The following is an 11,833-nucleotide window of genomic DNA, read 5'->3' on the forward strand; positions in this document are numbered from 1 at the left end:
GAGCGCTCTTACAATTCATGGCTTCCTGCCTCCAGGCCTCTGAGTCCTACTCTCTTCCCGTTAAGTGATTGACTCACTGTGCTCCTGACAGTTGAATTGAACTGGCAAAGTCACCTTTTTTGTTCCCAATCTCCCAGTGAAATAAGGGAGTGGCTATATTCAGTCATTCTTTTGCCATTTATTGTACTGCCTCCCGTGAGCAAGGCCCAGTTTGCAGAGCAGGGTGGATTATCTGTTTTCTAACAAAGGCCAAAGACCTTTAACTCATGAAAAAATTAGCTAACAGCCATTTACAAATAAAAAGCAATTACATTTGATATATTTTTTAAAAACACTTTCCATTATCTTGCTTTCAGATTCAGTCTTTATTAATAATGTAGTATTATACTGTGCTGAGATGGGGTAGGGTGTGGCAGGCTAATAAGCTAAAAAGACAACATAGCTCTATCACCAGGAACTTAAGAGTCCAGGGAGGGAATGGTTCATTGTTCTCCATCCATATGGAGAGGGACAGGCAGACAAAGTTACAGTGGAGTATGTTAGAAAAGACCTGAATCTTTGCAAATAGGGAATCTGAGCAACCCCAAGCTATGGTGCAAATGAGGGATACAGTAGAATTTTTTAAGTCTTTTTGGTCATCTGGGCATGGACCTCATTCCTAAGTTTGGGATGTCTCTCCTTTTGAGAAAGAGCCTGTCTCCCATCAGAGGAAGCTTGTCCAGCCTTCTTGTCATCCAGAGCACATGACCTCACCTCAGCCTATGCAATCAGATGCATTCATCGAACTCTGAATCCAAAGCTGTGATACAGAAACCACGCAGGTTCCTTTTCACCAATGGAAGGCAGTGGTGGCAGCAGCTACATCTGGTTCCCTGAGACAGTGGTAACATATCTAGTTTCTAGAACCCAGAATCATCTGTCCCAACCCTGTCATTTTACAAAGGCAGTGTGGAAATAATTGAAAACCATCCAAATGAGAACAAGCAAAGTCTGTTTATTCAGAGCTTCCTCTAGCGAGGGAGTCAGCTATCATCACCTGCATTTTAGTAGAGATGTCAAGGCAGACAGAGGAGTAGGAAAGCTTCAGAGCTGGATGAAGAAAAGCTTCAGGTATCCCCTGACTGGAGCCTGTTTGCATGGAGAAGTTGTAGGCATGCTGACTAGAAGTGAACATCCTATGTGATTGGGGTTTATATTTTTTACTTTCTCTGGCCGATCCTAAGTTGAAAGCAGGGACAAAAATTAGGGAAGCCGTCAATTATTAATCAAGTCCTGCCCATTTGGGGGCAATTGTTAAAGGTGTTATTGCTTCCAGGGCTCATTGCTGGTGACAGTGATCTTACTTCCTGTGAGTCTGGCATAGTGAGAGCAGGCTGGCTTCCTAGACTGGTTACTGTAGATAATGGATTGGTTTCCTGGGCTGATTGTTGCAGATTGTGCGTCAGAGTTCTATTTTTTGATACGGCCTGGCCACTGTCTGCTTGTATATTCAGTCTCTCAGCAGAATATGTACTCCTTCCAGAGAAGGGGAGTGGCCTATCTAAAGTCTAACCGCTAATATTAATCAGAGCTGACAGGTCAACCTGAGATTTAACATGTTTATCTTGTCATCTCCAAAGGAACTTATGCTCTGCTTGTTGAAGAAACAAGATTTGAACCCATAGAGAAACAAAATTCAGCACAGATGTCACAGAGGTAAGTTGCACCAGGAAGTTAATTGTTAGTGCTATAGCTTGGTAGGAAGCCTCGTCATTTTCCTCTGATAATGGCCAGAGCTGCTACTGGTCAGGGACTTTCTATGTACTGGGCATTCTACCCATCCAGCAAAGTCAAGGGATTAAAAGCATAGCTCTCCATTCTTCCCACCTGCATTCATATTTTATCTCCACCATTGGTAGTTAGTGAACCTGAACATGATATTTTACCTCTGATCTTCAATTTCCTCATCTGTAAAATGGGAATAATAATGGAAATATCTCATCATGCTCTTGTGCAAATTAGATGGGTGGATATTTGTAACACACTTAGAATACTTACATTATAAGTACTGGTACAAATTAGCTATTGCAATCTCATTTAGTCCTCATATCCATTCAGTCTGGCAAGTAATATCCCCACCTTGCAGATAGTAAGAGTCAGAGTCAGAATGTTTACTCATGTCTCTAAGAAACCAAAGCTCATTATTCCTTTCTGCTGTGCTTCTGAATACAAGATGCCATTGCTGGGAAAAAGGACAAGAAAGTCCAAAAGTATGTAGGGCTGTAATATCAGACCACCCACATTCATATCTTGGTTCTGACTTCTATTAGCTGTAAAACCTTGCACAAATTACTTACCACTTGTGAGCACGCTGTCATTTGCAAACTGGTAATAAGATTGGTTGTTTTAATAAGACTAGGGTTGTTTTAAGGATTAAATAATGTACTATATGTGAAGTTTCAATTACAATGCCTGGCACATGCTAAGTGCTTAATACTTGACAATAATCATTTTGGTTATTGTAATCAGAAGTGACTACCATAAACCATTCTTTAGCGTTTGTCCTCAATGGTCCCATCTCTGTGCAGTTTTCCCTTAACCTCCAGTCTAGTTTGATGTCTTCATTGTTGAATTCCTCATTATTCAACATTACTGAGTTCCCTTATGTAGTGCTACAGTAAGTCAAAGAGAAAAGAGACAAATGACTCAGAGGAGAAGATGGGTTCTGCAGGGAAGAGGAATGGACAGGCAAAGAGGTAACAAGTCAGTGGCAACATACTGACATGGAGTCCCCAAAGACCAAGGCTTCCTATCCTCCAGACTTTCAGAGAGTCAAACATGCTTCCTAAGGCTGGGCATGGTGGCTTCAGTCCTGTAATCTCAGCATTTTGAGGAGGCCGAGGCAGATGGATCGCTTGAGTTCAGGAGTTCAAGACCAGCCAAAGCAACAGACTGTCTCCACAAAAAATACAAAAATTGGCTGGGTGTGGTGGTATGCACTTCTAATCCCAGCTACTTGAGAGGCTGAGGTGGGAAGATTTGTTGAGCTTAGGAGTTCAAGACCAGCATGAGCAACAGAGCAAGACCTGTCTCAAAAACAAACAAACAAACAAAAGCAGGTTTCCTACGAAGCAAATAGAGTAGCTGTGTCTTTAGTTCTGTGGTCAAACTCAGACATGGCCATCTGGGAGATACCACATCCTTAGCAGATGAAAGCAGCTTCCTCCTTGCCATGTAGCATCCCTTGGAGGTGATTGTTCTAATTTTAGTGCTAGTTCCATGCAGTTGACCTCTCAATTCTGTTTCTTCAGAGTTGAAGCCAAGTTGTTTATCAGATTGGTTAGAGAGAATCAGGAAACATGCAACTGAAAAATCTGATAGATAACAAGTGAAAAGGGTAAAAAACTGTTGGAAAATGGGCAACAATAGTGGGGAGTAAAAACCTACAAAAGCAAGGGAGTAAATCAAAGGAACATAAAAGACCATCTCTTCCATCACCCTGTAAAGTAGATATTACCATTCTGTTTCCCAAAGGAAGAAACTAAGTCCAAATAAAGTTCAGTTTTGCCCCCACAAATTGCTCAGGTAATGAGAGCTGAGTCATGATTTGAACCCATCAAAAAAGATCTGGAAAAAATAAGTGTAAATGTTAAAAGGTGGTTGTCTGCGGGTGGTGAGATTATGGTGATTTTAATTTTCTTCTTTATATTTCTGTTTTCTTCCAAAATTTTTTTCTGTTGGGCAGTTGTTACTTGTATAATGAGAGTTATTAAAAGTTAAAGTCATTGAATCTATATCAGGGCCTGGACTAAGAACAGGGAGTAGAAATTAAAGCAGTAAAGAGAGTTATCTTTAGGACCCAGGGAATCAGCCTGAGACTGTTGTTTCTGAGACTGAGAAAACTAAGCACCTAAACTGGGGGTGCACTTCAGAGTGAGGTGGGGGAGAAGGAAGGAACCAGGCCAGGCCAGAACTCTGGCTTCTCAATGTCCAGGGACACTCAACCGGAAGTGGGCCTGGAAAGAAAACACTGACATAGTAGTTGGACACAAAGATAAGGACTTGATCTGGTAACAACCTAAACTCTGAGGCTCGACAGAATCCAAAATGGGAGGGCCCCAAAAGGGGGCTCATACACCCTGGGCAAGACTCTAGACCTACACTTTGCACCTGTGTGTTTTTAACCTTTATAATAGAGCCTCATGCCCGTTGTAATTTATGTTGCAAGAGTATGGGGTGAGAAAGAAAACAGAGGTATAGAGAGGTCAGTGCTCCAAGCCAATGAGGTGAAAGCAGAGATGGCTGAAGCCCCTCACTCTGTCACAGTCCTTTTGAGAGGAGGGCAGTCATGGGGTCAGAGCAGTGTGAATTAGGAGACAGAGCTGAGGATGAAATCTGCAGGAGAGGGAAGGTTCCTACATCTTCTTCCTCAAAGGAGCAAGAGGACCTGGGGTGAAATGAGATTCAAACTTATCCTCAACATGGTCTCTGCTCTTGAAACATTTGCAAACTCCAAGCAGATGTTATGCAAAGAAAACTTTATTTGTAGAAATACATGCTGGCCATGCAGGATTCCTGGCTGGAAGATACACAATTATGGGACTGGGGAGTCTATTGGGGATGGTCAGTAATTGTAAGGTAGATGTGCAATTCCACATCAAAACTTATTCCACGACCCATCCTGAGAAGTCATTGGTTCTATTTCAAATATCTCACACAGCATCAGCAATAAGTAAATATGTCCTTAACTGAATACAAATGAATAACCCTCCTAGCCACTCTTCTAGAATTTACAAGGTTTTGTTTCACTGTATAAAAATACATCACCTGCTCTAGTCAGGTTATAAATATAATCTGTGAATTTTTTTAAAGTCTCATGCCCAAGTACAAAAATAAATCCATTAAATAGCAAAAAAATAAATAAATATATTAACTAATAAATATATCCAATAGTAGAAAGATATTACAAAAATCTTATACAAGTATGGTCTCAATTAAGATGGGGGATGCATAAAGATAATCATGAAAGGAAACAATACATAAATAAGATACACTGTGACCAGTACTAGACTAATACAGTAAAGAGATGGTGGTTTGGGGTCATGCCTCTGTAGGTATTGAGGACTGGAGCTCTTGACCTCAAATACTCTTAGCAGCATCATCACTTTCCTCCTATTCTGTCTCCTCTATCCATTGCAGAAGAATGTCTAGTTCCCCCAAAGCCTTCACAACTGCTGCCTGAGGCTCCAGCTGAAAGAGATACACACCCATGTTGTTAGCAACTCATGAGACAACATTTGCTCCATAGTTAATTCTCTCTTTTATGTATCGGTCTGCTGACAATTGTGAGCAGAGCATTCTTTTCAAGATGAAGCCCTTGAAGAAGTTATAGAATCTCAAGATCTCACACAAGGAAGGGAGATCATTGAGTTCATCACCCTGGTCTTATGTACAGAAACTGAGGTGCAAGGGGGTAGCAGAAGCAAAACTGCTACCTAAGACTCTTGTATCACAGAGATCAAAGTAATCAAGCTATTTTCTTTAAGAAATGTGTGTGTGTGTGTGCCTTTGTGTTTGTGTGTGTGTGTGTAGGGGTTACCTACTGTGCATACATCAGTTGAACTGATATTGATTATGCCAATCACCTGGCTGATAGTTAGGGATGAAAAGGTGAATGGCACAATCCCTATCCACAGTTGAGTGAGATTGGCAAAAACAGGCAACTAAAATGTAGTGTGGTGAATAAAGGGATGAAGTTCCCACGAGATGATGTGGGAGGCCTCTAACTCTGAGAGAAGGAGCCAACACCTTCCTGAAAGTGATGCCCAGGCTGAGTCTTTAAGGATGAGTAGGATTTAGTCAGTGAGGAGTGAATTCCAGGCCTTCCTGGCAGACATGAGAAGGTGTGAAGGTGAGAAATTGAATGGCATGGGTGTGTGTGAAATTGTGAGGTTTCAAAGGTACGTACAAGTGTGTGAACATCGAAAAACTATTGCCTCTGGTTTGTGCAGCTAAAAGATCCAAATGTCACTGTAGTGACTTCTGGAATCATGGCCATTCCCTTTCCATTTCCAGAGCATCACCCAGAGAGGGTACTCTTCTAGAGCCTGGATGGGTGTCCCCTGGGTTAAAGCAAGGGCTGGTCATCATGATTTCAGAGGGCTATGAACCTGAAGGCTACAGGATATCTAAGAGGTGTCTGCAATATCCATCCCACCCACCTATGATCTCAGTTCTTAAAACACACCCATCCCAATCAATGCCAAAATTGCATATACCTCTTCAAAGTGACTCAGAATCTGGCCGTATTTCTTCATTGCTTCCTCCCCACAATGGCATGTCATGTGGGCATGCTGGAAAGGACCCAAAGAATAATAGATTATATTACAGATTCTGATTTTTTGCCCTTGCCATTGACATGAAGCAGGTAGAAATTATACTCTCTCACCCACAACCCTGAGGATGCTTATTCCTATAGAAAAGCTCTTTCAGACCTCACATTTGGAATCATTAAGTTCATCATTAGCTAGGAGAGGAAGCTACCTTTTAGGCTCAAACATGGAACTCATTGCTTCTTTTTTAGAAACAGGCAGGCAGTGCTGAAGGCATTTGCCATTCCCGTACCCCATCTGGCCTCCCCACAACCCCCAGCTGTACTCTAGGAGCTCTATCCCAGAGCTCTTTGAGTCCCCATGAAGGAAAAAAAAAAAAAAAAAATTTTAATTCCTAGGTCCTATTCAGACTATATTCTGGGGTCAAGTTCAATGGTCTATTAATTGACTGCCTAGACAGAGGACGCACTAATATACTGTAGAAAACCTCACCTACAGGAAAAGTATAATTTCAAAGATAATAGAGTTATCATTAATATCAAGTAGCACCTTATAGTTCTTTAGACTTTGCAAAGAGTACTTTTTGCCCAGAGCTTATACCCAAAAGTCAATAAAACTGAGTTATTATAACCTAGTCACATGTCTCACCACAGATTATTAGAACTTTTGAACTCAGTTTCTCCATCCATTAAATGGAGGCAGGAAAGAGAGTTTAGTTGCTAAGCCATTGAAGCTGTGTGCTGAGAGGCATCCTGTTACCCAAGATCCACACTCACACAGAGCCGGAGGTCCTTCTTGATGGTAAGAAAGGAATTGGCGAGGCTGCTGATTTTCCGGAGAGTATAATGGTCAGGGGTCTGGTAGTTTTTAAATACTCTGTCCAGATAGAGTCGTAGCAAATGGCGTAGAAGGCAGCACCGATCCGCAGGCTGCAAAAAAAAAAAAAACACAGGTGTGCTGGTGAGGGGAAAGGGGAGAGCAGAGACAAGACCAGGGTGATGGAGATGCTCCCACTCCACACCTCCTCCCAGAGTTGGTCTGGGCCAAGCGCATACCTTTGTGTCTTGCAAAGACTCAGTCCTCCTTAAGATTCTGATGTCAATGTTTCCATCTTTGGCTTGCTAAACAGAAGAAGACAAAGTGAACAAGGATGAGTCAGTGACTGCTGCCAGGGTCTTCAATATCAAGACTTCTCATCCACTGCCTGCCAAGAACAAGTGGGAGGTGTCCTTTCCCAAAACATTTTACATACTTGAACTACAGTTATTTCTTGGGAATACACCCCACCCCCGCCCCCCCCCCCCCCACCCCCCCCCCCCCCCCCCTCGCCGGGTAAGGAGTCCCCAGCCTGCCTCTTTTCATGATTACACTGTTAGGACTGCCAGGAAAGAGAAACGGACAAGGAAGGAAGAGGCTTCCAGGAGAGGTAGATACCCACTTACGTACCACACTGCCCCGTATCTCAGAAAATCCATTTCGTATTTCCTGAAGGTCTGTGGCGATCACACAGCTTCCCAAATTGAGTGTCTTCAGTCCAGTGGAAGGAGTCCATAGGAGATAAAACGCAGCAGACAGAAGGCTGAAGGCAAGACTAGAGGCTTTCATCTTATGCTTGAATTCTGGAGACCACAGGAGCTAGGAATTCAAAGAGAGCATGACTTACTGATTTCCCCTCCTCCAAGTGTCCACGGGGTCGGGGGTGGGGGGCCGGGGAACAGAACAGCCTTATCTGGCCTCAGGCAGTGTGGCCCATCCACGTAACTTACTAAGAAAAACTGCCGAGCCTCCCGTGAAGAGAAGCTTTCAGATCTGAGTTCAGAGTCTGAGTGCAAGTTGGTGCCACAGGTCGTGGCTCCTTTATTCTGTCCCCATCCTGGCTCCGCCGTTAGTGCCCAGCAGGTAAGGCCTGGAACAACAGGCACTTGCAGTGACTAGACAGAGGATGACATTTCAGGGGAAATGTCAAAACTTGTTTTAGGGGATTGACGCATATAGCCTCCCCTTCCGGAATGCCAACGTAGCTCACCCTTCTGGTCCCCTCAGACCTACAGGGGAACTGGGGAGAAACGGAATCTCACTGAAGCTGTGGCTGCGCCATGGAAAACACCTGGGGGGAAATTGTCTGGATTTTATGGCCACCCACAGGGCAAATAAACTGAGCTCTCTTTGGCATTTGTCTGATATCAGATAGGTTATTTGAGAATAACAGATTCGCTTAAGCCCCAGAGGCAAATAGAAAGTCAATGATTTCATAACAAGCCTACTGCCAGGGAAAGGCAAGACGTGGATGGGCAATCAGCCCGATTCCACCTGACCCTCAAGTGTCTGGGACTCTACAGCGTCCTCTGCAGGAGGACTGTAGTCAGGCACTTCTGGGTGGATTCGAGAGTACATCCTTTCCTGGCCCTGCAGCTCAGGTCCTAGACCAAGCAAATGGTCCCAAAAGTCAGAGAAGAAAGGCAATGACAGAACTCTATTCTTGTGTGAGGCTCCTCAGTAAGAGAGCAGGTTAGGATGTTTGCTGAATTTTAAGATAAAATGATAATGGGCTGGGGTTAGGGTAAAACAATTGAGGCACTCATTTTGGGTGCAAAATTTAAGGCAGCACTAAAAAACCTCAGTAATCAAGGTAAAAATATTTTAATGCAATATCAAAATGAATTTAAAAGTTTATGAGGAACAAAATATCAAAATTTTAAATAAAGACAAAATTCGACTGTGCCATGCTGAGCAATATTGAAGCAAAAGGAAAAATATGTACCGCTATTCACATGTTTTCATGTTTCATTCTTAATGGTTAACTTTGTTTCTCAAAAGTATATAATGGAAATATTATTGATGAGTTTCTTTCCCTTAAAACCAGGACAGTAAAATTATAATAAATTTTGTTTGGGGCATAAATAAAATATTTAAACTTAAAGTCATGAGTTGTAATAAACCAACTTTTTAATTTTTCAATTTTCTCAACTACTTTAATATTTTTGAAAGAAATAACATACATAAAATGTATAAAGACATATATATACACATACACATTATATATATATGTATGTACACATCCATATATATATGACTGGCTCCATAGCTTGGCACAGAACTGATAATCATTATCACTTACTGAATTTTTCCTATGTGCCAGGCAATGTGCTAGACATTTTTTACATTTGTGACCACTCGAGATACTGTCAAATGTAGGAAAAGGAAAAAAGCAAACCAAACCCAAAAGAATCAGAGAGAACTCTGTGTTTGGAGACAAGAGAGCTGGGTCCAAATAAATCCTTGCTTTACTAGTTCCCATTGATGTGGGCCATTCCAGTTTACCCAGGACTGAGGTTGGGGGGTGGGGAGTGGTTCCTGAGATACAGAAATTTCAGTTTTAAAACTGGAAAAGCCACAGGTAAACTGAATGAGTTGGCCACCCTACCTCAAGATGTGATCTTGGACAAGTCAGCTCACCTCTGAGTTTCATTTTCTTAACCCCAAAATGGTGATAATTAAACTTAACCCAGAAATTGTTTTGACATTTAAATAAAATAATCTATGATTTATACACTTAGTACAGAGTAAGTGATCAATTCATTTTAAGTAGAGATCGATATTAGTTGTCTTGAACTAACAATTTGATGAGCATTTAATGAGCACCCACTGTCTTGAATGTTGTGCTAGGTACTGAAGTACAAAGATAAACATGATGATTATTTGTCCTCAAAGAGATTTTGTCCTCATGGAAAATGGTCCTTTAGATGTAACCTTGAACAAACCTGGGTAAATGATTGGGAGAAGTAGGTGATCCCCAGAACAATGTGAGCAGTGTCAGTAGAGGGTAAGGTCTCTTACCTGAGCTCAGGAAGGGCTGCTGCTTCTGGTCTCCTAGAAGCCTGTTTCAAGTTGAAAGGCTTCCAATTGTTTGTATCTATATATATATATGTCACATGAAGGAAGTGAGCTCAGGCAGGTGAGGGCTGGAACTCCCTTGGAATTTCTCTGGTGGCATTACTCTTCCTTAAGCGCTGCAGCAGCTTAATTGCAGGACAGATTACCCTAACACCTTCCTCCTGGAAGAAGCACTGCCTGAGGGGATTACTGGTTGTACTGTGGATAAAGTATGTGCCTCCTTCTGGCTCCACCTTTCTGCTTGGTAAAATGATAGGATAGAGAAGATCTGAGTTACTGAACCAAAAAGAATTCGGGGGATTCTCTTGCCCTCTCCTCTAAACCCAGTTCCCCTTAACAAAGTTTCTCCGCAACTCCAGACACTTTGGGCTCATTCCTGCTGTTTTTCCTCAGCCCTTGCTATCCCCACCATTGCTCTCCAACATGGCCACCCTTCCCTCTAGTCATCATTAAAGAGGAGACCCAAATCTTTTTTCCTGAACAACTCTGGGATACACCAATCCCTCCCTTCTCTGACTTTCAATAGCACATTTTTTCTTTGGCAGTGAAAGCATCTAATGTTGTCCTCTGTTTCATGGAACTTGGTCTTTTCTCCCAAGTGACAATGGAAAATTTTTTTAGGTTGGGACTAGTCCATCATGTAGGACCATGCTCCCGGACAAAATTAAATTCAAAGAACCTGGGATGAATTACAGACAACACTTTGGAAATCATAAAAGTGGTAGAGACCATCATATGTTCTTTATCAACTTTTTAAAAATTAAATATCTAAAACTCTGAAGTCTTATATTTGAGTCCAAAGATTCCACAGTTTAAAGGATGACTTTGACAAATGATTGTGTCTTTCTGGATCTCAGTTTACAAATCTGTAAAATGAGAGAAACAGACTAAACAATATGTAATGTCTTTTCCTGTTCTGACATTCAGTGACTCTTTGTGTTTCTACCTTTTGGATCAGAATGTTCTTTTCAGCATCTTTTGATATCTTCTTAAAGTTTCCTGAAAATAAAGACCATGGCTTTTTATTGTAATGCTTGATAAATGTTGAAAATATGTACAAATAGCTAATCTAAATATCTCTTAAGCTACTTAAGCTCATGCCTATTTTTTCCATCATTGGTGCCAAGTCAACCATTTCTCATGATCATTCTTAAGTGTGATTAAAGTAAAATTGGGAGATGTGGTCTGATGAGAATAGTTGAAATCAAGATTTTCAGTAAATCTAGGTTTGTATAAGCAGTCATGTCAGTCAATTCCTTTTCATTACCTGAGAAGAACCCAATTGCATTGTTTTAAATTACCTGTAATGATTAATTAAACTTAGTATTCACACAAAATCCCAATTCTTTTTTTTTTTTTTTTTTTGAGACAGAGTCTCACTCTGTCACCCAGGCCAGAGTGCAGTGGCGCGATCTCGGCTGACTGCAAGCTCCACCTCCCGGGTTCATGTCATTCTCCTGCCTCAGCCTCCTGAGTAGCTGGGACTACAGGCGCCCACAACCACGCACAGCTAATTTTTTTTGTATTTTTAGTAGAGACGGGGTTTCACCATGTTAACCAGGATGGTCTCAATCTCCTGACCTTGTGATCTGCCCGTCTTGGCTTCCCAATTCTATTTTAATCATCAA

At 41.7% G+C, this 11,833-nt stretch overlaps 1 protein-coding gene across 1 annotated transcript; it reads right to left on the minus strand.

Annotated features, from left to right (window-relative positions):
* Positions 1-4,500: 4,500 nt before the first annotated feature.
* Positions 4,501-11,547, minus strand: IL20 (interleukin 20). Its single transcript, XM_021927554.2, has 6 exons — positions 10,149-11,547; positions 7,758-7,946; positions 7,367-7,432; positions 7,088-7,240; positions 6,258-6,332; positions 4,501-5,229 (listed from the first exon to the last, which is right to left on the minus strand). The coding sequence occupies exons 2-6, from the start codon at positions 7,914-7,916 to the stop codon at positions 5,152-5,154; spliced, it is 531 nt and encodes a 176-aa protein (XP_021783246.1). The 5' UTR covers positions 7,917-7,946; positions 10,149-11,547; the 3' UTR covers positions 4,501-5,151.
* Between the last annotated feature and the right edge of the window lie 286 nt (positions 11,548-11,833).

Source organism: Papio anubis, chromosome 1, assembly GCF_008728515.1.
Source record: "Papio anubis isolate 15944 chromosome 1, Panubis1.0, whole genome shotgun sequence".
NCBI classification, from domain to species: Eukaryota; Metazoa; Chordata; class Mammalia; order Primates; family Cercopithecidae; genus Papio; species Papio anubis.